At 40.2% G+C, this 25,763-nt stretch overlaps 4 protein-coding genes across 5 annotated transcripts; 2 read left to right on the forward strand and 2 right to left on the reverse strand.

The window, feature by feature from the left end:
- Positions 1-87: 87 nt before the first annotated feature.
- On the reverse strand, positions 88-3,371 carry myl6 (myosin, light chain 6, alkali, smooth muscle and non-muscle). Its single transcript, XM_020646864.3, has 6 exons — positions 3,244-3,371; positions 2,889-2,916; positions 1,764-1,907; positions 1,286-1,459; positions 1,025-1,102; positions 88-474 (listed from the first exon to the last, which is right to left on the reverse strand). Exons 1-6 carry the CDS (start codon positions 3,244-3,246, stop codon positions 446-448), a joined length of 456 nt encoding a protein of 151 aa, XP_020502520.1. The 5' UTR covers positions 3,247-3,371; the 3' UTR covers positions 88-445.
- Positions 3,372-3,834: 463 nt separating this feature from the next.
- Positions 3,835-9,763, reverse strand: tsfm (Ts translation elongation factor, mitochondrial). 2 transcript variants are annotated; one of them, XM_065954947.1, is made up of 6 exons: positions 9,625-9,763; positions 6,161-6,313; positions 5,908-6,036; positions 5,687-5,809; positions 4,977-5,058; positions 3,835-4,580 (listed from the first exon to the last, which is right to left on the reverse strand). In XM_065954947.1, the coding sequence occupies exons 2-6, from the start codon at positions 6,239-6,241 to the stop codon at positions 4,186-4,188; spliced, it is 810 nt and encodes a 269-aa protein (XP_065811019.1). In that variant the 5' UTR covers positions 6,242-6,313; positions 9,625-9,763; the 3' UTR covers positions 3,835-4,185. The 2 variants fall into 2 exon arrangements, with proteins under 2 accessions (XP_065811019.1, XP_020502504.2); XM_020646848.3 differs by lacking the exon at positions 9,625-9,763 and adding an exon at positions 6,619-6,777.
- On the forward strand, positions 9,170-13,514 carry endou (endonuclease, polyU-specific). Its single transcript, XM_020646851.3, has 9 exons — positions 9,170-9,317; positions 9,420-9,542; positions 9,659-9,781; positions 11,474-11,645; positions 11,763-11,968; positions 12,549-12,662; positions 12,769-12,875; positions 12,961-13,103; positions 13,180-13,514. The coding sequence occupies exons 1-9, from the start codon at positions 9,260-9,262 to the stop codon at positions 13,298-13,300; spliced, it is 1,167 nt and encodes a 388-aa protein (XP_020502507.2). The 5' UTR covers positions 9,170-9,259; the 3' UTR covers positions 13,301-13,514.
- A 3,965-nt stretch (positions 13,515-17,479) lies between these two features.
- Positions 17,480-20,524, forward strand: LOC109993735 (neurogenic differentiation factor 4-like). The gene is made up of 2 exons (XM_065955523.1): positions 17,480-17,639; positions 18,777-20,524. The coding sequence occupies exon 2, from the start codon at positions 18,781-18,783 to the stop codon at positions 19,768-19,770; it is 990 nt and encodes a 329-aa protein (XP_065811595.1). The 5' UTR covers positions 17,480-17,639; positions 18,777-18,780; the 3' UTR covers positions 19,771-20,524.
- The last annotated feature ends 5,239 nt before the right edge of the window (positions 20,525-25,763 follow it).

The raw sequence follows: 25,763 nt of genomic DNA on the forward strand, positions 1-25,763 counted from the left end.
CTATTTGATTGATCTTATTTTAATGTAATTGACAATGTGTTTGAGCAATGAAGAAATATTTGACTTACAAAGACTCACAGCCTTAAAGACACTTTGGAAAGAAGGATGTTTATTCAATACTGTTCAATGTAACATTTCACATTATCATGTACACACAAACAAACTAATGACAACGAGACTGACTGAGAGTGAGAATGTTAAATCATCAGAATGTACAACTGTACCTGTGAGATGTAATACTGTTGAGACTAAGATGAAAGGGGTTATTCACATTAGACAGAAAAGGCACTTAAAAAATGTCATACAGATGTAAAAAAAAAAAACGACAACAAAATAAACAGACTTGTTGGAGGTAGGATGACTTGATGGACGGGTTACAAGAGACAAACCAAACAAAAACATTTAGGAATAAGATTAAAGCTGGAGATGTGTGAATCTGAACTCCTCAACCGCTCATCACCATACGGACGAGTTCTGACAGGACAGAAACAGAGAGACACAACATCAGATTTCAATTGGAAAACAAGGAATTATCCATATGGTGAAAAAATGGGGGCGGGGGGGGACAGGATACATTTAAGAAATGGATTGCTTTTATCATCAAAAAATAAATACATTTATTTTTGTCTGAAATGTTTCTTTTTTTTGACTCTATTGTCAGTGTCTTGGGGACTTTTTTAGATGTTACATGCAGGCTTTAGCCTGGGGAGACCAGTGACCAAAGCAGGAGAGAAAGGTTAAAGGTCAACAGAGAACACCAGCAATGCTCTAAGGCCATAGAATTAACCGTTTATAAATAACAATACCTGCTATGCTGTATAGTAAACCTGCCACACTGACTTCATTTATTATTTACTGTGAAGATGAACATGAGGCCTCTGGGCTTTTGTAAGTCTCTGTCTGGATATCACAGAGTCATTGAGCATGTGACACACAAAGACCACATGTTGCTGTCTAGTACTTGATACAGTCTGGTTGTGTCGTTTAGTTTTAAGGTGTTGTTCCACATTCTCTTCACTTTTACCTTCATAGTTAATGCAGCCATTGGCGTCTTCGTGTCCTGCTAGAAGAGTCTCCACCTCCTCCTCCGTCATTTTCTCACCTTGAAAACACAGAAGAAAAATGATGTACTGTACTTCTAAGAAGCAGGTTTAATTTGGTACAGATAACGTGCGTCTGGGAATGTTGCTTTAGATGTGCAGGACAAGAGGACAGATATCTGTAAAGTGAGGTTACTGGATAAAGAGAAATGACAAATCTTTGTACTAAGCTGGTGTTTACTTACCTAGTGTAGTGAGCACATGACGTAGCTCGGCTCCCATCACTGTACCGTTTCCCTCCTTGTCAAAGACACGCAGACCCTCTACAATGTCCTCAAAGGAGCCCTGGTCCTTGTTCTTGGCAATCGCCTGAAGCATGGGCAGAAACTGTTCAAAATCCAGCATCTTGTGGTTCATCTCTGCAGATAGAAACAAAGGGATGAGAAAGGATGAAAAGGAGTTAGAGAAACTCTCTTTGTTCCCACCAAAGTAAAAAAAAACAAACAAAAAAAAACAGCATTATCTCAAGACACTAAAAAAAAGAGCAGGTCTAGACGTACTGTTATATTGACCCACAATGAGCACAGCACTAAGTGACATTTAACAAAGTTACAGTGGAAAGAAAACACTACCTAAAACTGGAGCATCATTTTATTTTTTATCATTATTATTATTATAAATTATTATTATTTTTTCTATAAATATCTTAAATATGAATCTTACCTTCTAACTTGGGGTTTCCCAGGACCTTGAGCACCTCAGCATTGACGGGGTTCTGACCGAGGGCCCGCATGACATCACCACACTGGCTGAAGGTGATCTTTCCCTCACCCGTCCGGTCAAACAAGAGGAACGCCTCCTTGAATTCTAACATAGATACAGAGGGGTATAGTTCAAAACTCAGCTGTTTAATCACAGTAGATTAAATAGACTTCACTAACAAACTGTGGAGACAAAAGAAAACATGGTTTTGACAGGAGAAAAAAAAAATGTCTTCATCGCAGGTTAAGTGTACAACATTAAAGCAACAAGTCAGCTGATAATGTTATTGTGACATTACCTAAATTCAGTTACATCGCATTTATGAGCATGGGCATTCAAACATGAATACCCTGATTATTTGATCAACTGTAATATATTTTTTTAAAAGACCAGAGCACTGCCCTACCCTATAGTACACACTGGATCAAGATAACATTTACAAACATACTTTGAGTTAAAAACTGATTAGGACTGTTAAAACCTGCTAATCTAATCTCCTCAACCCCCACAGCTACACTGGTGGGTTTCACTGAGAGGGGGTGGGGGCTGTTGAAACAAAACTAAACTTAAAAAAAGACTAATGTTTACAACTTTAACAACACTCCTGTTATATTGACCACAAAGCAACTATTGTTCTGCATTAATGTATCTGTCTGTCACTAATCATTGGAGGGCCACTGAACAGTAGTTTCAGTGTCCTTTAAAAACACCACAAAAAGTCTGGGCCAACACACCCCGAGTCCTGCACTGCTTTGTAAAACACAAGCTGTCAATATTACTGTTGACATGCAGGATATCTGAAGTGCATATGTGTCCATCAGCATGCAGAAACACAAAGATGCTGTGCCAAACATGTAAGGTGTTAGTAGTATAGTGCAGAGTAGTAGTATTGACAAGCTTGGAAAGATCAACATGACACCTCACAGTTCAGAAATACTGTGTTGAGTTACCTGAAAGGTCTCAGTGGATTTCAGAGACGACTAACGAATTTATAGAGCTATTTTAGACAGCAGTTGTCAGGGTTATCCTGCAGCTTAACAGTAAAATAATGGGGGAATCCCCTCAGTTTATCAGCTGTGAACTCACCCATGATCTGGTCTTCAGTGAAGTCAGACTGGTTGAAGCAGGCACGGTTAAAAAGCACAAGGGAATAACAAGTAGGTTAGAGGCTACTGACGGACAACAGGCTAGCATTAGTCTGATTAATCCTGCATTAGAGCTAGCGTACAGTTACACAAGGCAAAAGGCTTTACAAACACTGCAGCTAGCTGGTGATGGGATGAGTGAAGCAGGCCAGGAGGGATAACGCAGCTAGCTTAACGTTAACTGGGTTAAATACTTACACAGCCATCGAAAGACGAACAAGGTATTGCACATTTGAGTTCAAACCTTTAAAAAAAAAACGAAAGCATTCAATCATTTAAACATTGTAAGGACTTACCATGTCTGTTTTAGGTTACAGGGTGGCAGACGGACGGGGGTCTCGTATCTTCCCTAGGCTAGGAGGATGACACTAACTACGAGCTGCATTATATCACTGATGACGTGGAGGCAAAGGTTGCAACAGCCAATCACAGGCGTCGATTTTACAGATGCATTGCTGGCATTTTTGTGCGTAGGAAGCTACAGCTTGAGGGCACCCTTAAAATAACAAACACTACCTTTTTTGACAACCTAGAGAGTTGTGTTGTAATAGAAAAGCATTAAACCGTTTCAACTTACAATGACGGACAATAAAAAAACAAAACAATTTCCATTTGCAGGCTCAGCAAAAACAACACATCAGAAACTCATGCAGTCAAAGGCAACTAGTTCATTTAGATTGCCTGATAGAGGTGGTAAATGGAGAACTTAGATAATTAGTTGCCACAGTCAGTAATGTGTTAAAAACTCTCTTGTGTCAAACAATCCTAAACATCAGTAGGAAAAAAGGGGAAGAAGTCTTATTAAGGCATCAATATTGTGTTCCTTTTTTAAAATCACAATCAGAAACACATCAACAAGGAACTCAGAGATGATGAAACTTGTGGGGTAACTTGATTTAGGGGATATTTATTTGAACAAAACAATATTTGTATTCATAATGCTTCCGACATAAATCATTAAAAGATACATCTCTGCAGTTTACATTAATTATATATATTATTATAATCTTAAAACATTGATTATAATACACAAATAAATACAATAATGAGTCGTAAGTAATTTTTTCAAAAAGAGAGCATTTTATTGTTAGATTAGTTATTTCATCAGGCATCAGTGGAGGTATGCCAACATATTCTGCTTTAAATTTATGATGTCACTGTTTGACTGAATGTGCATTTCATCTTCAAATCACAATGAGAAACATAAAGAATTACTTGACGTTAACAATTTCCAATCTTCATTTTTCCTCCTCACCAGTTCTCTCACCACATTGAAATCGGACAAAGTCCAGCACCCGAGCCTGTTGCCCCAAGAGGAATTGTGCCACAGTTCTGCTGGGGTCTCCTAGGAAGGTCTGAGGCAGCAGGCGGGTCTCACTTTCACCGCAGGGCAGGTCATCCATGTTCCCCAGGGACACAGGGGCTTCTCCCACTATGTGCTGTCCCAGCTTGTGTCCTAGAATATCCTGCTCTCCCTCCTTACCACCCTTAAATACAACCAGGGCACCATAGCGACCCATGGCCACCTTTGTCTGGCTGCTCACACCGCCGTGTACGTATGAGCCAACGTTCCATTCAGCAGGGACACTTAGGGTCACCGCCCGTTTCACTGACATGTTCTCACCAAGACGACCTGAGGTCAAAGAGATTTTTATCAATTAATGTTTAAATATAAAGATTTCAGCAAAACAAGTTTCATTTCATAGAAGGTGAAGAAATGTTTTCGAGTTTTGAAATCTGTCAGCAGGCAGTCAGTCAGTAATTCTTATATGTGAAAAAACTTGTGTGAAGGTCAATTTACAGTACATAAACATGATGTGCAATTACAAGCTCTCCTGTGCACAGGACGTTTTAATCCTCCTGTGACATAATGCTAATCGTTTCATTACTTCAGAGAATAAAATATTTGATTACTGTAGAAATGTATTAATGAAGAAAACTAGGTGTGAACACAGGAGCAGAGTGGGTTTGAACTACACAGTAGTCTTCAAAAGAGAAATAGAGCAGTGTCCCTTCGAGATGAACATACCTATTGTTAGAGCCACCCGGTCAGCAAGTGAAGCTCCTTCATCCACACTGAGTTTGCACACCTCATCACCTGCCAGGATGCTCTGTGAACAAATGTGCATGAGCAGAATTAAAGTACAACAAAGGAAACAGGACTGATGTGTTTGAATATTACACTGTTTTCTAGTAAACAGTGTAGCCTAATTCAAACATAATTATTATTTTCTATCAACATTAAGCCTTATGATGCATTTCATACATTTGACAAATAATAAAAAGGTTGAACTTCTGCTTGCAGAAGAGAAAATTAGCTAGAATCGTGGAACTCAGCAGGGTTGCACACTTTCCCCTTTTTTGTCTGCTGTTGATATTGAACCTCTGGCAGTGGCCTTCAGGTCCTGTCAGATTTTAGGAATTTTAGGAGAGGGCACCAAGCATAAAATTGGCCTTGTACACTGATCTATATTATTATTATTAGATATTTTACTTTATTTTTTATTTTATTTTTATCTCCCAACCACACAGTTCTATCCCTCTTTTGATAACCCTGTTAAATGAGTTTCAGATTAATGAGTTATTATACTGTGTTGGCTTTCCTAGAAAATATAAAAATGTTTACACTGTTTTTGAACCGGTTTAATAAACGGATAATAAAACGAATCAAGCTATCAAATCAAACCATCAGAATATCAAACTTCCAGTACAAATCCTGTCCTCACTGTATGGTCTTACCTTCACATATCCTCCTTTACTTTGGGTTTTGTTTTGGTGGTGCGTCATGGTAGCAAAAGCTACGTCCTTCACCAGCTGTTGGAAATTCTCATTGCGGGCGACAAAGTCTGTCTCACAGTTAACCTGCACCAAGCAAAGGAGAAAACCAACCATTCATAAAACCATCATGTCCAACAAATCTAAAAAAAAAGATATACGCAAGTATATAGATCTGGCTTTACCTCCACCATAACTGCAGTTTTATCTCCAATAAACAGGCCAATCAGACCCTCTTTGGCTTTGCGACCCTCCAGCTTGTTTGCTTTGCTCCAGCCCTCTTTCTGTGCCTGCTCATTTAACCACGTCTCCGCCTGAGAGTTTGTAAATCACATCATTTTACACAGCAAGTACTTTCAATTGTCAAAACAGCAATCAATTAACCACTGTTTCACATCTCAATAGTAGGTGCAGAAAGAGCCGGGGAGATGGGTTTACCTGTGATATGTCATTATCAAACTTCTCCAGGGCTTTCTTGCAGTTGATAAAGGTGTAGCCCGTGCTTTTCCGCAGTTTCATCAGGAGGGCTTTCTCAGCTGCCAGAAGATGACAACCTGTGTGCAATGACTGGACATGCTGGCAAATACCGACCTGAGGATTAGAGATGAAAGGTGTTACATTCAATGTAGGGTAACTTTAAAAAGCCCAGTGCCCCAAGACTTACCCTAAAGACTTACTCTGTCTTTAATACAGTTTTTCAATTCAAGGTGAATACATGTAACTAAAAGGTAACTCTATGAAGTGTTAATGTTAGATGGTTAATCAGAAAGTAGGGAACTTGACGTTAGCCAACAAGTCATCCAACATTATTTCACAACTGGTGTTTACAGCCAACAGTGACAGCTCAAGCCTCAGGTTGTTAGACACGTGACAGACTAAAGGATTCATGCACTCACCTTTGCAGCGTCTCTTGCAATTGCTTTAAATAAAAAGGATAATGACATCTTTACAGTCTGTACAAGTGACGTGCCTTATGAAAGCTCCTCTATAGAAAGCTCAGAATGTCATTGAAAGCCACGCTGTGTCAGGAAGCCGGGAAGGGGCAAAAATAAAATAGAAGTCTACGTAAGTTATTACTGCCCTCTACTGGACGGGAGGGGGACTACATCCAGACACTGTAAGGCTACTGACCTAAAAAAAAGAAATAAAGCAATACTTTAATGATGAATTCGGATTTGATTCCATAGATCTGATTGTCTGTCTGTCTGACTGACTGACTGTCTGTTTGTCTGACTGTCTGTCTGTTTGTCTGTCTGTCTGTCTGACTGTCTGACTGTCTGTCTGTTTGTCTGTCTGACTGACTGACTGTCTGTTTGTCTGTCTATCTGTCTGTCTGTCTGACTGTCTGTCTGTCTGTCTGTCTGACTAACTGTCTGTCTGTCTGTCTGACTGTCTGACTGTCTGTCTGTTTGTCTGTCTGTCTGTCTGACTGTCTGACTGTCTGACTGTCTGTCTGTCTGACTGTCTGACTGTCTGTCTGTTTGTCTGTCTGACTGACTGACTGTCTGTTTGTCTGTCTATCTGTCTGTCTGTCTGACTGTCTGTCTGTCTGTCTGTCTGACTAACTGTCTGTCTGTCTGTCTGACTGTCTGACTGTCTGACTGTCTGTCTGTTTGTCTGTCTGTCTGTCTGACTGTCTGACTGTCTGACTGTCTGACTGTCTGTCTGTCTGACTGTCTGACTGTCTGTCTGTTTGTCTGTCTGTCTGTCTGTCTGTCTGTCTGTCTGTCTGTCTGACTGTCTGACTGTCTGACTGTCTGTCTGTTTGTCTGTCTGTCTGTCTGACTGTCTGACTGTCTGACTGTCTGACTGTCTGACTGTCTGACTGTCTGACTGTCTGTCTATAAGGCACCTGGTACGGTGAACACCAACAGAAACTCCTTTGTCAGGAGGGCACTGATCTAAGGTCAGGCTGTACCCAGATCCTGAGGAGCGTATCTGTTGGAGACACAGACCAAGGCCATACAGAGAAACAGTTTCTAATTGCGAAATGATGCACGAACATCCTAATCTTTCAAGGTTAAAACGAAGGCAACAGACAGAGAGTATTTTTCCATTACACTGTCTGTCTCTCTGTCTGTCTTTCTGTCTGTCTGTCTGTCTGTCTGATATTGAGAAAATCTGAATTAATTGAGAGATCCCCTGAAAAATAAAGTAAAGTATTAAAAATAAGAAATCAAATTATATTTTTCAACTTTGTTAAAGGTTGTCTGCAAAGTTCGTCGGAGGAGAGATATTGCAGGTCCTTCCTTCTTGCTCCAGTCAGACTCTTTAACCAGGCCCGCTCCTAGTATAGATCACCAAACACACACAAAACAAGCTGGAGACAATTCACTCCAACTAGTAAATTATTATCATATTACAATATCCTCTGATACTTAATAATATACGGAACTTACTTGTTGCAGTAACATGTTCAAATTTTATGTATGTTCAGACTTCATTTGTTACAACTGCAGCTCTGTTTCGGCTCCTCAATTACTTAATTGTGCACTGTGTGCTCTCTTTTAGTCCATGCTTGCTCTTTGTGGCTGTAACAATGTTAATTTCTGCATTGAGGGGATAAATAAAGGTTTATCTCATCTTATCTTAACAAATGTTTCCCACTGTCTCCACATTTTTTAACTCCCTAGTGAAGCCTATTTGTCAACTGTTTGTGAGCATGAAAAATCAAAGATTTCACTCATCGTTACAGTTGAAAAATTGTGATTTATACTGCTGAACAGAAAGAAAATCTTCATTTGTCATTAAAAAGTGCACTGCTGCTGTTCTTGTTCTACTGGCAAGACTCCCGTGGTGTTAATAAATGGAAATGAACAATCAGGAAACAATACTTGTGTAACTTCAAAGATCACCATGCATCTTTGCAGGGTGGTATTTGCAGTTGGAGCACGTGAGGTCAACACGAGCACGGACACTGAGGCAGGTGAGCGACTCTGTGTTATCTTTTATAAACCCTGTGAAAAACAGCACCTGGTCTTAAAAAAAGCTCTTGCTGAGTTAAGGTATTTTAACAAACTTTATTAATAAACCCCTAATATGCAACTGGCAAGAATAAACATTTAGCTTCATCATTATTCATCTTAAAATGACCTTCATTTCATGAAAGAGCAAAACATCGGTTGGCTGTCATTTTTACACTTCATACTTTGTAATGGTTTTATTCTGATACAGTAAAGTACTGTTACAGTGCCAAACAGGTGAGAGAGAAAAAAACAACAAAAAGTTTGTTTGCAGCTTTCAAAATTATTTTTTCACACTTCTTAAAACGATGTCTTGATTTACAACAGGTCAATCATCAACTCTGTCCACCAGTTTGAAAAATAACCAACAATTAAGGAGTTTCATTGTGCAAGTGAGGATACATATTGTCCAAAAGACATGATGAAGCATGTCCAGATGAAGCAGTTGGCCTCTTGATTTAGGGGCTGGATTAACTTCAAAGTCTGGTTTGGATTGGTCAGGTTAAACTTGCTATAAAAGGGAGACCATGGTAAGAGCTGGAACACCTTGTTTTCAGGTTGCAGCTGATCTAGGATGAAAGTCGTTGCTTTCCTTGCACTGTTGGTGACCCTCTTTCACCAGGGATACAGCAGTAGGAGAAGTTTTCTGCTCTATTATAATCATAAACTGGTTTATGTATAACAGTGTTATATCATTTTAAAAAGGTTTTACTGTCTTGTCTGTTCATCCTCAGACAGTCTGGACTCATGTGAGGGACGCTGTGGTTATGGCACAGACAATAACTTCTCCTGTCAGTGTAACCCTTCCTGTGAGCGCTTCAGAGACTGCTGCTCTGACTACACTGAGCTCTGTAAAGGTGAGTGGTGTAAGCACACTCTTGTTCTATACCTCAGAACTTAGTACACAGAAATGCTTTTATTTAATATAATGCATATCACCTTTTGTTCCAAAGTGTGTTTTCTCTCCTTCTAGCTGAAGCCACGTCTTGTAAAGGCAGATGTGACGAGAAATACGACCATGACAACAAGTGCCACTGCAACTCTAAGTGCACCCAGTACAACAACTGCTGCAGCGACTACAAAGACCTCTGTGACAGTAAGAACAGAGCACCTGACACCTACTGTATAGGACTGACTCCGTCTCACATGCAGATCAGTTTGTCACCACTGTTAGTCTGCTAGCTTCCCTCTGTTTGCACTACTTCTTTTGAACAGCTACTCGGCTCATGTAACACCTGCTCTCTTTCACATTGTAGATACTGAATCTAAGAGAACGCAGATAAAGCCCCCAGACTCTGGACTGAGGAAAATTATTTTCTCAAATTACTACACATGACTTTGAGAATTTTCCTCTTAACTTTCTTAGTTTCACTTCAACAACTGTTTGAAGCTTGAGTGGTTCTTATTATACTTATTATATACTTTTCAATGAATTTATTTATTGAATAAGGACAGAGCACATTCAATCAACACTATCAGCATATTGCATCTATGTGAATATGCTGGAACTAATACGAAAGCTACATTTAATCCTTAGTCAGGTACTAACAAACGTAACAGATGTTTACAACTACAGGACACCTCACAGGACAGTCTTCAGAACAGCGCACTAAAGAACTCACAGACAATATTACAAACAAAATGGACACAGTTGTCACATAAGAAATAACAGACCCACATACAGTTAGCTAATTAAAAATGGAGGATGAGGCGGATGGGCACCAGAAAGGGAGGACAGATATTATATATGAATAAATGGTTTGCTTTTAACCAATGTTTAAGTTTTTTTTAAAGGTTGAGAAGTTCTCACAATCCCTGATATGTGCTGGTAATTTGTTTCAGGATTGTGTTCCTCTAACAGACTTTTTGACTTAATTCAGTTCTACGCCTCGGTACATTAATCTCCTCTAGTTTGTGCTCCTGAATTTATCCTCCTCTTTGCTTTTTTTAGTTGAGTTCTATTTTTAATTCAGGAGTTTTAATCGTAAATCAGTATTTTTATGTTGTAGGATTTTTAAATTCCTCTTCCACAAACTGTTGACCTGTATGGTCAGCAGCCTCTCTTTGTCAAATCTTCTTCTAGTATATGACCTGCAGGTGTCACTGTTGTGCTCTATACAACACTTTGAAAGCAATAAAGGGTTCAGACCTTCCTCTCTCTACTGTAAGAACAAAGTGGTAAAACACGTAATAATGCAATATGCACTCAAATGTAGAAAACATATCCTTAATCAGAGGGATTTGAATTCTTATCAAATTGTAACTTATAATGTAAACATCAAATTCATGTTTGGGCTGATTGAGGTGGAGCACAGCAGCTAAGGCTAATATTTCTATCTTTCAATACACTGATTGCACTGTCTCTTTGTATCTTGTGCACAATCTTAATCGCAAAAAAACAACAACATATAGCTGGAAAATAAATGTAATGTGGTTAAAAAAAAGTCCAGCATTTAATTTTTTTTAAATGAACATAAAATGCAAGCGGGTTAAAGTACCTCACAACTTTGCTTAAGTATCATACTTGAGAATATTGACTTGTAATTCTTGATAACCTTCCATCACTGGTATTACCACAGAAATGTTTAAATCAGTACAACAGGTAAACAAAAGAAACATGATTAACGCATAGTGTGTATGTGTGTGTGTGTGTGTGTGTGTGTGTGTGTGTGTGTGTGTGTGTGTGTGTGTGTGTGTGTGTGTGTGTGTGTGTGTGTGTGTGTGTGTGTGTGTGTGTGTGTTGTGTGTGTGTGCATGTGTGTGTGTGTGTGTATGTGATTATGTACAGGTGATGGAGGAGGTGGAGGTGGTGTGATCACTGATGCTGAGATCAAGAGTCTCTCTGAGACACTCTACGCTCTGGATTCAAACAAGGCTTCAGCCTCACAGTTGATCATTGACCCCCAGGCTCTGGTGCACGACTCTCAGACCGGCTCCCAGTCTGACCTCTCCTCAAGACTGTGAGCAGACAATGTGTTCATAACTACAGGCCTCTCTCTTTGTTTTTGCTTATAATTAATCTTCATAACTTAACTATATTTTTCTGTCTCTATTGGTGTCTGTCTTTGTGTTTCCAGGTTGTTCAAATACCTGGATGAGCAGACTCTGTTTTCCAGACCCACATACGCCGCCCTGCTGGCTGTGCTGGACAACTACAACAGGATGACAGGACAGACGGAGGACATGAGTTCTCAGCAGCTGGCTGAGCAGGACACCTTCGTGAAAGAGACCATGTCCAACACTGAGCTGGGCAGAGAGCTGTTTGCTTTCCTCTACACCAAGGGTAACTGCGGGTCCATGCTGAATACTTCATCCTGGGATTTGTTCCCGAACTACATTGTGGTCTGATAAAGCTAGTGCTGTAAAGCAGAGGATTTCAAAGTCTGACACTAGCAATCTGTCACAGTTTAAGGATGTTCTGGTTTACAATTGGTAACATTTGAACATTTTAAGAGGTAACTAAAATAAGCTATCAGTTTCTGTTTGCATGGCACTGTGCATATACACACACACACACACACACATATATATATATGTTTAGATTAAACTAAGTAAAGATTCAGTGAAAATGTGTAATATTTTTTTATATCATTTGAAGGCCAATTTGGGCTTTATTTGACAAGACAGATTTAGAGAGACAGGGCAAATGACATGCAGCAAACAGCACCTGGACTGGGAGTCAAACCTGCTGTCAGTGTGTGAAGGACTACAGCCTCTGTACACGTGGCACCCGCTTTACCAACTGAGCTAAACCAGCACCTCAAAGGTTGCAGTTTTGTAGGCATTTAGCAGCCACATCAAGCAGTCTCTCTTTTTCATGATCTTTATATCCATCCAAAAAGTATTTTATTCTGTATTTCCAGGTGTCTATGCATCAGAGGAAGACTTCATTCATGATCTGAAGATGATGTGGTTCGGTCTGTACTCCAGAAACAACAACAAGATGGACTCCAGCGGGTTTGAACACATCTTTGCAGGTTAGGAAGGAGCAGGTTTCTTAAAAGCACAACAGATGTTTGCAACTACTTTTTTTTTTTTTTTTTTTTTTACATAACCCTGATGAAGAACAATATTCTTTGATAGGTGAGGTCAAGGGAGGAAAGGTGTCTGGTTTCCACAACTGGATCCAGTTTTATCTTCTTGAGAAAAGAGGGAAGCTGAACTACTATAGCCACAGCTTCAATGGGCCTGTAAGCTACACAACTCAATGTGTGTTGATTTGCTCAAGCGCATATATTTCAAATTTTTAAATTTCTTTCTTTCAACTGCTCCTAGTGGACCACCTACCCTGATGTTCTGGGGATGCAGTTCAAGTGGGATGGCTACTACAAGCAGGTCGGCTCCGCAGTGATTGGCTGCAGCCCTGAGTTTGACTTTGCCTTGTACAGCCTCTGCTACATCACTCGCCCGGGAAAACAGTGGGTATATCTATGTCCTGCAATCTTTTTTATTTCTTTAAAAAAAAAAAAATTGTTCATGGTCTATTTTCTGCAGGTGTCGTCTGAGTCTGGGAGGGAAGGAGCTCATGATCCAAACTTATACCTGGGACAATTCTTCATATGGTGATGGAAAGAAGTTCATTGGCTCTGCCTTCCCTGCAACCCCCAGGAACTGAAGCTGCTGTCTGCAAAAACTCTCATAGGAGTCCGCTTGGTTTTCAGGACATAAAGCCTTTGAAAATTTGTTTCTGTCTACGATTTAGAAGTAAAAAGTTCAAAATATCTTAACTTCATTCCCAAAATGTTTTAATAAAACAGACCCAAAAAATCAGAAAAACAAGTTGCTGCTCTTTTTGACAAACAGTTGCATAAATAAAACAATAAATCAGACAGTTGATTATCTGAAGTGTAACCTTTCCACAGAACAAGGGAATGTGGTGCTCTCCCAGGGGCACGATCAAGCTGTGCCTAATTGTGCAAGAAATGGGCGTTTACACGGCCTGAGAGGGCACAATACTGACACCGGCCTGTGAGTGGTAAGAGCATGTGTGCATATGACACAAACGCTTATTGTCTTATATGGGAGCAAAACAAAACAAAAAAACAAAAAACTAAGCACAGTCTTTTGCAGTTTAAACTATAGAAACAAAAAGACATTAACAGATCCTGTTCTGCTTGACCTGCTTCAAACAGTAGCCACCAGCTAAACCTGTTCTTATCAGCTGCCCATAAAGCTGCGGGTGTAACTCCCCAGTGTGTGTGTGTGTGTGTGTGTGTGTGTGTGTGTGTGTGTGTGTGTGTGCCTGTTTGAATTGGTGCATCTTTATATTGTGAGTGTGTGTCCAGCTGGGATGGGGGTTGATTTTACTCTTTCACTCATCCAGGGTGACTAACAGGATAAATGTGGGTCTGCCGACAGAACAGGGGGACACACTTGCAGCCCTGTTTGAAGAGAATATTACTGGAGACGGATCTGCCACTGATCCCATTGTCCACTAGTCTGCGTGCATTCATGCAAAAACAAGCGCACAAGACCAGTCACTTTGCAGGAAAATGCAGCCTTCAGCGTTTCATCTGATTTGCGCCTCACATGCAGCAACACAACAATAAAGTCGGCTCAGAGAAGAATTTCTCACTATTTTGTCAGGCTATATTACATTTTCTGAGCTGGTGACTCCAGAAATTAGAAAAGTAAATCTTCTCTCTTTTCACTCAGCCCTTTTAAAAGCCCCAGTGGAATCAAATTAAATCACAGTGGGGCAAATAAAAGAAAAAAAATTCAATTGTGTCTTTTGTAGCTCACACAACTTCATAATCGAATTATAGCTGGCCACCCGCCAGCGTATCCTTGCATCTCCCCCAAAAGAGCTCCTCCTGGCAGATCTCGTGAGCCACCTGACTTTTGTTTTGTAATTATATTATCCCGCTCTCTCTTTAGCGTGTTGTGGCTAATGGCTGCGCGGGCTAGCCCAGCTGCACATGCAGAAACAAAGCTGCTTATGGGGCCAGACAATGGACCCGTGGAAAAGGGACGCCTGAAGGCGGTCAGCCAATGAGCGCGCACAACAGGGGGTCGACAGAGGGTTTAGGGAAGGGTTAAGGGGGTTTAGGGGTTTGGGCAGAGGGGAGGTTTCTATTTTATCCAGAAGTAGGGTCCATCAATGAGGTGGTTAGTAGAGGACACATGGTCAATATCACCCCTGTCTCCTCTGGGTTGGTGATGGGCTGGAGGGAGGTTCAAGTTTGGCTTAGATGCCGGCCATTTCTAAAGTTGATGGGGGAGTGTGAAATGCAGAGCTACATTCATTCTCTGGAGTTTTGTGTGCTCTCTAAACAATTTCATGACCTATATTGTCAATGCCTTTACCAATCGCATGCATTTTGATGTTTTTTTAGACAAAGGCAGCAAGAGAAATCTTCTTGGTTGGTTAAATTGGGGTTGTTTTTTTGTTTTGTTTTTTACATAACTTTGCAGTAAAAGTAGGCTATATCTAAGGAAAATTTTGAATTGCTGCACATGCCATCCATTCAGCTCTACAAACACAAGCACACACACAGTAACATGCACACATTCCTCATGCTGCAGTGTCGATATCTCTCAGAGGACTCCCAGTATGACAGATGGACAAAACCCACTTTTCCCCAACTGTCACACTCAGAAACTCTGGGGATTCAGGGAAAGGTCATGTTTGTGTGTGTACTGGAGTGAAGTTTTATCCATCCTTCATATTTTATAATATTAAACTAAATCCCATATCTCTATCACACCTAGAGGACATGCTGAGTGAGCTGAGCAGCCAGTGGAGGATAGATGAGCATCTGAGCCACACACACATTAAAACAAGAGATAAGTGAGAAGGCCATCTGCAGCAGGACTTCATCATGTGCGGTCAGCACTGAGGGACTTGGGGACATCATGGCACACATAGTGCTACACTTGGGCAACACTTGTACAACATAAAGACTGGGTGATATTCAAAGTGGGTCAAACTGAAAATAAAAATGAAAAAGAAAGCAAAAGACAGGAGGAAGTAAAAAAAAAAAAAAAAGTAGACCAACTTGGCAAATGAATTCAACCAAAACCCCATTTTGAAATGAAACACATATAATTGCTTATTTTAGTATCATATAAGCGGTGTATGAGTGTATGCAAAAGGGACACGAGACCTCAGCAATCAAACTCCCCTGCTAGTTCCACTCTGGGGATGATCCGACTCGGCTATTCCCATTTCAGGCTGCAGGTGTGCAATAGGAAAGGCAGAAACCCCAGGGAGAGGAGAAGTGAGGAAGGTGGTTGACCTCGGAATGAGAAGCTCATAATTTGAGTTAGCAGATTACATTCCAATCGACCTCCACTTCAGTGCATGTAGTGCTCGGTTTCTAAACCATGGATATATTCTCTGTCACCATGTTCCCCGATTAGTGATCATTTCTGTCAACAAGATGTTCTTTTTTTAAACAGAACACGTGTGTAGATTCTTTCCTGTACACATTTGAGTTAGTTTGTGTATTATTACATCTGTTTGACACATTATCTTCAGTTCAATTTGAAGCAATATCATATTAGTAACCTATTAAGTGTGTGTGTGTGGCTGTTCAGGGAGCCAAACCTTGTGTCATGATTTGGTCTTGTTTAATTTTGTATTTGGCAAATTTTCAGAGTTTAGATTTCCCTTTCTTGTTTTATTTGTGTCTTTATTTATTTTAACTTTTACATGTTTAGTCTTCAGTGTTTCTGCCTTCCCCTATCCTACTGTTGTGTTTTAATGTTCAAAAACTGAATCCATCCAAGTCATTAAAGAGGGAACCTTTCATTTATGATGATACAGCAATTAGCATATATTGTAAAAATACCAAAGCTAATACATTTTCAGGTTCAGGTTCAGGTTACTTTATTTGTATACCCGTAGGTAGATGAGTTCGCAGCCAGCAAGATCTAGGCTGCTCAAGTAATGTACTCAAAGAAAGTTTGTATGTATGTATTCAAGAACAATCCCCTCAGGTTACAGGTTCGAATGTACTATGGCTAATATGTAAGAAAGCTATAAGTCCAATGGAAGTTGTGTCAAGACTGATAAAGGTTGAGGTCTCTTAAATCAGTGTCCTTTATGATGACACAGACACAACCTTGAAAAGATCAAACTTTTAAATGCTGCTTACATATTGCAGCATATAAAAAACATGATTTAAAAAAAAAAAATTAGCATTATGAGTTTTGACACCTAGAAAACAATTTGCATATACTTATTTATTAATGTATTAATTTAAAGTCAGAACTTACTTGTGATACCTTTATTTAATATTGATGTGTTTTAAAATTTCACTTGATTACAGGAAGTGAGTTCATCTTCTTCTACCGCAGTTAACCTAATCAATGATGCCTTGCATTATCTGAAAATGCTGAAGGCATGGACCTACATACTTCAGAGTGAAGAAGCCATTTAATGAGTCCCAGAGAAACTTTCTCCCAGTTTGGTCAGAGCTGCCCCAGGGTGGGATGAACATGTTCAGCAGCCTGCGAAGGAAAGGATGACTAGAAAAGGGGATGGAGCAAGCACCTGCTCACATGCAACTTCAAGCTGTCACATACAGTTAAGATCAGCCTACTGAGCGCGTCTCTTCCTCCGCTCAGTGCGAACGTGTTGCGGATTTGGCGGCCGTCCTCGCGACGCAACAAAGGCCTGGGCCTCTCCTGTTTGTCACACACACACACACGCACACACACACGCACACACGCACGCAGGGGCTCGAGCCACGGGCCGGCCACGCGCGAGCTCAACAGCGACAACAGAAATTGGATGGGAGGATGGGGAGGAGCTTAAACTTGGAGGTTAAAACCCAGAGCCCCCGCAGAGTGACCCACGCTGAGACTCAGTGGGACAAGTCTGCGCAGGGACACAGCAAGGGACTTCTCCACACTGACAGTACACAGAGAGACCAGAAACTAGACCCGAAGACATTTGAACACTTCATCTGGCACACTTCCTGAGAGGCTCGCGAGATAAAGCAGCTCGGGTAAGTTTTATAGTCATTTATGAAAAGTTTGTCTGACTTCTGTCTCTGTGTGTGAAATAGATGTGCTAATCAGGAAAACAGATAGTCTTTTTTTTTTTTTTTTTTGGTCTAGATCAGTCGCATCATTGAATCATTTTCAAGTTTTGGAAAAGCATGTACTTTAGCAAAAACTAAAGGCAATGAAAAGCCTATATTTTATTTAATTTAAAATAAACCAAATGACTTATTTAATATGCTTTAGCCGAGACGACAGAAAAGCGATTCTGAGTAAAACATAATAACGTAATATTTCTGTGCAAATGTCTGAATTCAATTCCCTCTGAGTCGTCTGTCACTGATCTCGGGCCGCCGATCTTTCATTTAATCCCATGGTAGCCTTCATCCACGGAGCAAATCCTGCGATGGCCCAGATTGAAGTGCTGTCGTGGCTTTACCAGTTCACAAGATAACCGGGATTACCCTAAAAGAGAGGGAGGGGGAGGGGAGGGGGGTATTTTACACGATAATTAATAAATGTAAGGCCTATAGTAATATATAGGCTAGGTCTAGAACATAAAGTCAATGTCATGTTATTGGTTTTGTCGGCAGCATCACCTGTGACAAGAGAAGTGCGAGACAGTAAGGAACTGTCCGGTGCTGAAACTGTCCGTCTGTTTCAAGTGCTGCTTACAGTACTAGTTCATTAAATGCTGGTTGGTTTTTAACATTAGTTCAAAAACGTAACATCGCTGGCTTCAGGTTGTTGATTGTAGTAGTAGAAGTACCAGCTTGTAGAAGTACCAAGCCCCCCCTCCCCCCCCCCTGAAATGCACCTCTCCTAAGGTTAGAAAAAATAAAGGCCCAAAAATGTCTTATAATTAAGATTAAAAAAACCATTTTGCCCTTATGCTCCATTGTTAATAAAGTAAACCAAAAGGCATGTCTCCTGTTTAATTGTAATCAAATTTCAACACATTGGTTCTTAAATTCTAAAATAATAATCATTACAATGCAATACAATGTGGGGATTGCATGAAACATGGAGGACAGACAGCTTTACATTTGCAGTGTTGAAGCAGACTTGTAAGATAAATACTACAGAACTTGTGATTTTGCACAGCTGTAAAATATAACAAATATGTTGTCGTGTTTCTACAGTACAATGATGATCAAGCCCTATGCGAGACAAGGCGAGGAAGAAGATGTGGTCAGTCCTCTGCAGTGGATGGATGGAGACATGAGCTCACCTGATGGAGAAGCATCAGGCTCGTCACACCACTTCAGAGCAAATCAACAGAACAGAGAGTTGGGGAGCGAGGACGCAGAGGAAGACGAGGAGGAAGAGGAGGAGGAACAGGAGGATGAAAACGGGTCCAAACGACGAGGGCCCAAAAAAAAGCGCATGACCAAGGCCCGACAGGAGCGATTCCGTGCGAGGCGGGTGAAGGCCAATGCCAGGGAGCGTTCACGTATGCACGGCCTGAACGATGCATTGGAAAACCTACGTACCATCATGCCCTGCCACTCCAAAACTCAGAAACTGTCCAAAATCGAGACTCTACGACTCGCCCGTAACTATATCTGTGCTCTGTCTGAGGCCCTGGAGGGAGGTTTGTCCACAGAGAGCAGGGCCTTCATGGACACACTGTGTAAGGGCCTCTCTCAGCCCACCTCAAACCTGGTGGCCGGCTGCCTGCAGTTGGGATCGTCTCCTGTTGCAGGAATGAGACCTGAGGACAGACACAGGGTCCGAGTAGCACCCACTTCTCTGGGGAGCATGGTGAGCTACTCCTCCCCGGGTCTGCCAAGTCCCCCGTACGGCACCTTTGACTCTGCTCACCTGCTCCACCTGAGGGCCATGAAAGGAGGAGTGTACGAGAATCACTCACCCAATGAATACAATGCTAGCGGTGTGGGGACCCCTCCATACGACGGGCCCCCTACGCCACCCCTGAGTATCAGCAGCAACCTGGTGCCCAAGCAAGAGACCTCGCCCCACTACCCACCCGGACAGCATTACTCCTCCTCCCCTGTGGAGCAGGGGCTGTATCAGACTCAGCCTGGATACGACATACACTTAGAGGGGACGTATGACTCCTACCATGCAGCACACATGCCCCTCCGACAGATCACCTCTGTGTACAGAGACTGAGACAGAAGAGGAGGGTTGTCTCTGCTAGAGCCATCAGTACAACCTGACTGATCATCTTGTTCTTTGTGAACACTGCTGGACTTACGGCTGATGGATGATTCCTAAAAGAATGCTTGATGAGGACCTGAAGAAATAAACTGGTCTGTTTACATGTGTGGTGCATTTAAACTAGCACTGCTGAACAATTGTTGAAATTAAAAAGAAAAAAAAACTTGACTTAAAGGGAAACACTCACAAATCTGATTACCAAATGAATTAAGGACCTGCAGGGCTGAGACAGGATGACTTTGACCAGGCGTCCCGTTGTTGTTATATAAGCACTTCTGGATTAGTTGTGACGACATTAGATATTTTACATACATTTAAAGTATTTCTATTTATTCTCTTATTTAATACAGTGTATATTAACTTTGTTCTGAAGTGCAGGTGTGTGTCTCTTTCTGTATATATTTGTGGCAGAGGATTCTCTTTGTTTGCAATTAAGTGTTATAATTTATCTCACCTTTCTTTAGTGTCCACTTTTTCTCTGTTGTTTGTTACATCATGTACACATATCAAGAGGTAGCTGTCCTAGAACAATGTAGCTGATCTGTGCTTTCTACCGAAGCAAAAATGTTTTCATTAAAAAACTTTGAAAAAAAAAAGAATGCAAAGTGAGTGTGAAGAAGCAACAAGGTTGTTCTCAGGTAAAAAGAACATCTTATTTTTGTCTTTTTCTTTCTTATGTCATTAAAATGTCCAAAAATGTAATTAATCCTTCGCTTCTGTGTGTGACATCAATTCAGCATAAACATCACCAGCGATCCTGTTTACTTGCTACTTTGTTTCACAATTTTCTCTCCAGATCTCGGTGGTTTATCTGCACTAATCCTCTGGCCGTCGTTTAATGAAAGGTTAGATGTGGAAGGGCGGATTGTTAGATAAACATTTGTTATTAACATGGCTGCATGGCAACGCAGACATTCTTCTTCATCAACACTACGACAGCACAATCCTGTCCTGACAAAGTCAGGACATTACTTGACACTCAAATAAGTAATAAACACATTTGTATATAGGCTATGTATATCCTTTACCTTTCATGAAAACACACAAGAATTCAGAAAAAACACATATAAAGCTGAATAAAGATAAATTGGGGTTTTCTTTTGATGGAGAGACAATTAAAAAGCCAAGAAATGACCACAAGTGGAAAAGAAAAAAGAAACACTAAAAAGATTATCTGACTGAAGTCTGAAGACATGCCAAGGAGAAGACGTGACAACAAAAACAAAGGTCTGATCTAAGAGCAGCCACTTCTGTTGATTCATGGCCACACTGGTCAGTGTGAAGGCCACCCACTGAGAGGTCAGTTAGAGGGGGTCACAAAGGTCACACAGGGTCACAGCTCACTGGTGGGAATGGTCTGAAAGCATCATGGCCGCCACTTTTAACAGCTATTTCATGGTCAAATTATTAATTCCATGTTCACAGCACTTTCTATTTAAAACAGTGAGTGTTTGCCAAGTATGATGTTTGAGGTTATTTTATGGATAAAATGCTCTTAATCCTGATAAACATGCCGATGAACATCCCACGCTTGACCTGCACTCGGAGGAAATATATCACTTTGTTTTTGCAAGGATTAGTATAAGCCTGTGTGTGTGTGTGTGTGTGTGTGTGTGTGTGTGTGTGTGTGTGTGTGTGTGTGTGTGTGTGTGTGCGTGTCTGTTTGTAGAACATTTGTACTTCTAACCAGCATCTAACTTTGAAGCGGCCGGATGAATAACAAAAGCAGGGTATCTCTCTGCTCTCTGAAGGCAAACACTCCTCAGCAGGAGATCGGATAGTAGATATGTGGGATGTATTAATCCAAATGGTAGATGATAGTCAGATGATGGCCAAATGTTGTTGAAGGACAAAAGATTTCTAATTTGAAAAGGACACTTTTGCACCAAGACAAATGACCGGCTGCAACCGCTTCTGACTTCTGACCCCTCTGACCGTGACTCCCGATCCAGATGATCCTTTATATCTCGTGTGCCATTCAGAATATATCTGTAAAATCAGACGTTTTAGTCAGTGAAGCACTCCCACTCTCTAAAAGAGCATTCTGAGAATATCATTTACAAATTTTAAAAAAGGGGAAAACAAACATCTTCAAGTTTAAACTATGGGATTCACTATTAAATTCTGAAAATGGTATTCAAATATATTTTCCATCACATCATACAAAGTCTGTTTTTACACAGAATTGTAGGTGAGTAGTTTTTTCAATTAAAAAAACAGTGAATGTAGATAAAAAAATTAAAATATTATTAACGTTGGTTTTATCGCAATAGTTAATTGAAGAAAATGTATTTTCTTTGTTTCATTTAAATTTTTTACAATAATTTTAAAGACATGACCTATGACAATGTTCTAAAATAAAATAAAATCTGTTAAAGTTTAGTTTATAATTTTGAGGCGTGAGATTGATCAAAGAGCAGCTTATTGTAAATTTTATTTTCAAGTCACCTTTAAAAAACAAAGTGTTGGATATAGTTGTGGTATATGTGTCTTTATGCATGTGTGTGCATGGTGGTGTTATTGGGGGATAAAACATCATTAAGCAGCTGATCAGAGCTCAGTGTTTCAATGGTTGCATTAACTCACTAATCCTTAGAGGAGAGGGGCAGACAGGGCAGCAGCTCCCCCCCCCCCCCCCCTTCATAGTTTCATACATAACAGCATGAAGCTATTGTGCACTTTAGTACTGAATAACAAAGCAACTCAGGGTGATAACATTAACATAGCACAAATTCTGATTTCTTAATTTAAGAGGTTCATAGTAGTTTTATTGTACTGTATATGCCTAAAGGAGTGCTTTGGCCATCATGAGATGCATTTCTTAAAGTCTTGAGTTTATAATTGATGTGAGCCGACGGGACAGTAGAGTGGCAGCGTCACCCACTGGAGACTTTTTTTTAAAAGAAAAAAAAAACTACATTTGGATGGGAGTTCAGCATTTGTCCACAAGGTGTCACCATTAGACAACATTTTGGGCTCTGACAGGCCTTCTGAAGATACTTTAGTTGAAAGAAACATGAACATACTTCTTTGCTAAAGTTGATGAGAGATTGAAATTAATATGTTAAAAACAATCTGTGACACTAAAAAATCGCAAACTCTGTAGTTTATATTTGACAGAAATGTTGCACAAGGATGTCACAGATAACATTTGGTGGAAGTGAATTCGTAAACACAGACGAGTGAGAGGGTTGAGTGAGAATAGAATTAACCTATTTACATGTAAACTGGTTGGTGGAGTGTGTTTGGATCAGAATAATCAGGCTAATGAAGGTACCTAGGGACTCAGCTTCATCAGAAATATGCACGCTGTCCTCTCTATCCAGCCATTGATTGTATCACATTGTGTAATTATGAACCGTGAAAGGACATGAAAAAGGATTAATCAAGGGAAACTGACCGATTTAATCTTCAAAGGCTCAACTGAAGAGCAAAGTCTGGTAGAGAGGAGGGATGTAGTAGTCTGTGCTTTCATCCTGGAGGTGGAAAAAGCAAATAACAAAATCAGACAGTGCTCTGTAAAGCTGTAGGCACATCTCCCCACATAACAATTTCTATGTGATAATATCTGGTGTAGGTCAAGATGAAACTTATTTGTAAATGTTTGGGATGTAGGTTAGAACTCACTAATGTTTACTTAGTGTTCATGGACTCTCACAGCACCAGTTAAAGTCAGTGGTCAGCACATAGTTGATCAAATTTAGAACCTGAGATACAACTCGTCAATTAACTTCTTCAAAGGAATTAAAGATATATTCCAATACACACACACCTATTATTCTAAGGTATATTTATTTATAATTTCAGTACTCTGAATGCACTATCATACTTTAAACTTAACAATGTATCTGAAAGCATAATTGACTTTGCAGAATAAAATCAAGACACAATCCACTAGTTATGCAGTATAAGGCATTAGAGTAACCTGCAGAGTATTAAAGTATTAAACAAAATATGATTACGTTATTTTACTTATGACAGATTGCATTCTTTTCATACTTCTGGTCTTTCACTTTAGATTGTGAATGAAGTTATTTACACAATTTAGTGTTTTTTAATTTATGTAAAGGATTGGAATCATTTCTTTAACTTTCACAAAAAAACATTCTCTCAGGGATAAAAGAAGCTCAAACATGAATATATTCTTACAAGCTGTATAATCAAGTCAGTGACAATCAGTCCTCTTAGCTGCAGAAACCTACACTAAAACCACATTAGATTGGAAAATCAAGAAAATATACTAATTTATGGACGCATATAATTTTTTTCATGGAATGACCTTTTGTTTATATTTAGAAAATGTCAGCTCTTCTAAAGCAAGTGTGCAGCAGTTGTCCTTGTTTGACCTTCCTCTGAGGACAGACAATCCTCCTTTGACAGTATTTTTTTTTTTTTTTAAACAAAAAGAAAAACAAGACAGTAATCATGAAAATATAGAGCTGTAAAATGTAACTGTAATGTGATTTGCTGGTTAAGGAATCTTTATTTTAGATTAGGGGAAATGAGACAGAAATGGTAAAGGGAGGGACGGAGAGATAGAGAGAGAGAGAGAGAGAGAGAGAGAGAGAGAGAGAGAGAGAGAGAGAGAGAGAGAGAGAGAGAGAGAGAGATAATGTTTTACAAAGAGACAAGCTAACCTGACTGGGAGGAGGGAGGTGTCAGTGTATGTATGTGTATGTGTGTGTTTGTGTGTTTGTGTGTGTGTGTATGTATGTGTATGTGTGTGTGTATGTGTGTGTGTGTGTGTGTGTGTGTGTGTGTGTGTGTGTGTGTGTGTGTGTGTGTGTGAGAGAGAAACTCAAACCCCCTTGTGAAATGTGCTTACTCTTTCACTTTGCTGTCCTTCCTCACTGTCCCTCAACATAACCTCTGTATGGCATTCTGCCAGAAGATGTGAGGTGTGTGTGGCATATTATTAATATGCAAATAAAACAAACATGGAGGTGTCTGTCTTAAATGAATGAAGAAGACGTGTTTACGTGCACATATCTTCCTCAGTGACACAGTGGGACTCTGCCAAGCCTGACTGGGCGCTGCCTTTACTGCTTTTACTGCCTGCCTTAAACACTTGTTTTTTATAGACGGCAGATGTTATTATCACAGGAGCACTCCAAACACTGAATGCCAAGTGTTCATACAGATCTAGTAGACTTCACTCCACCATATACATTCACATTACTTTCTTGGTAAGTTGTAAACCTGGAGGCAGGGTAGCGCAGACTTGATTGCGAGCTCCCAGCATTTCAGAATTAGCCTGACATTTACTCGACATTGCGCCATGCGTCAGTCTCACCTCAGGCCTCTCCTTCGGTCTCCTCCACAAAATACTCCCCCACCTCTCGGAAAAAAAACACTTGTAAGCACATTTACGATATCTGATCTGAATTAACACTTTGACTGGTAGCAGTGTGGATTTAATTTGCTAGCACACAGAAGTCTAACTGTATCATGTTTGTAAATGTTGAGCTGCTGTCTTCATCTCACAGCCATGCATCCATGTTTTGATTTAATCATCCCAGCAATTCAAGTTCTCCACTGTGGGAGTTCCATTGGATGACATGTTGAACTTTGTAATTGGAGATTAGTTAGCTGGGGCTTGCAGTAGATCAGCATTTTATTGAAGGCCTCCTGATGTTTGATGATTTGCACTGTGGGGTGACAGCATCAAGAGAGTGGCATGCTCCTTTCCTTAGCCTTTTAGCTAAATTGTTTAAACGCTTTAAGAGGATGTGACTAAGATAATCAGCGCATGTTTCTCACTATACTCTGAATATGGTTACAGAACGGGGCAAAAATGTACAAAAACGCCACTATAAAAAGTCTCCTGAATACTAATGTCATGTTATTCCAAAACATCTCATTAGTACGGTGGCCCTGAAGGTTAACCGTACAAACATTTCATGACCGCATTAAACATTTCACTGAACGCCATAAACAGTTCACAA

Source organism: Labrus bergylta, chromosome 5 (genome assembly GCF_963930695.1).
Source record: "Labrus bergylta chromosome 5, fLabBer1.1, whole genome shotgun sequence".
Classification (NCBI taxonomy): Eukaryota; Metazoa; Chordata; class Actinopteri; order Labriformes; family Labridae; genus Labrus; species Labrus bergylta.

What these genes read in the sequence shown, in the direction of transcription:
- myl6 (XM_020646864.3), bottom strand. An exon ending in CACTGAAGACCAGATCATGG is followed by an intron (nt 1,908 to 2,888) that starts GTGAGTTCACAG and finishes TATCTATGTTAG; the next exon opens with AATTCAAGGAGGCGTTCCTC. An exon ending in TCATGTGCTCACTACACTAG is followed by an intron (nt 1,103 to 1,285) that starts GTAAGTAAACAC and finishes TGTGTTTTCAAG; the next exon opens with GTGAGAAAATGACGGAGGAG.
- endou (XM_020646851.3), top strand. Translation starts at nt 9,260, where the DNA reads ATGAAAGTCGTTGCTTTCCTTGCACTGTTGGTGACCCTCTTTCACCAG. An exon ending in CTACACTGAGCTCTGTAAAG is followed by an intron (nt 9,543 to 9,658) that starts GTGAGTGGTGTA and finishes CTCTCCTTCTAG; the next exon opens with CTGAAGCCACGTCTTGTAAA. An exon ending in GTTTGAACACATCTTTGCAG is followed by an intron (nt 12,663 to 12,768) that starts GTTAGGAAGGAG and finishes ATTCTTTGATAG; the next exon opens with GTGAGGTCAAGGGAGGAAAG.
- LOC109993735 (XM_065955523.1), top strand. Translation starts at nt 18,781, where the DNA reads ATGATGATCAAGCCCTATGCGAGACAAGGCGAGGAAGAAGATGTGGTC.
- tsfm (XM_020646848.3), bottom strand. Translation starts at nt 6,666, where the DNA reads ATGTCATTATCCTTTTTATTTAAAGCAATTGCAAGAGACGCTGCAAAG. An exon ending in TTGCAAGAGACGCTGCAAAG is followed by an intron (nt 6,314 to 6,618) that starts GTGAGTGCATGA and finishes TCTAATCCTCAG; the next exon opens with GTCGGTATTTGCCAGCATGT. An exon ending in GTAAAGGAGGATATGTGAAG is followed by an intron (nt 5,059 to 5,686) that starts GTAAGACCATAC and finishes ATTTGTTCACAG; the next exon opens with AGCATCCTGGCAGGTGATGA.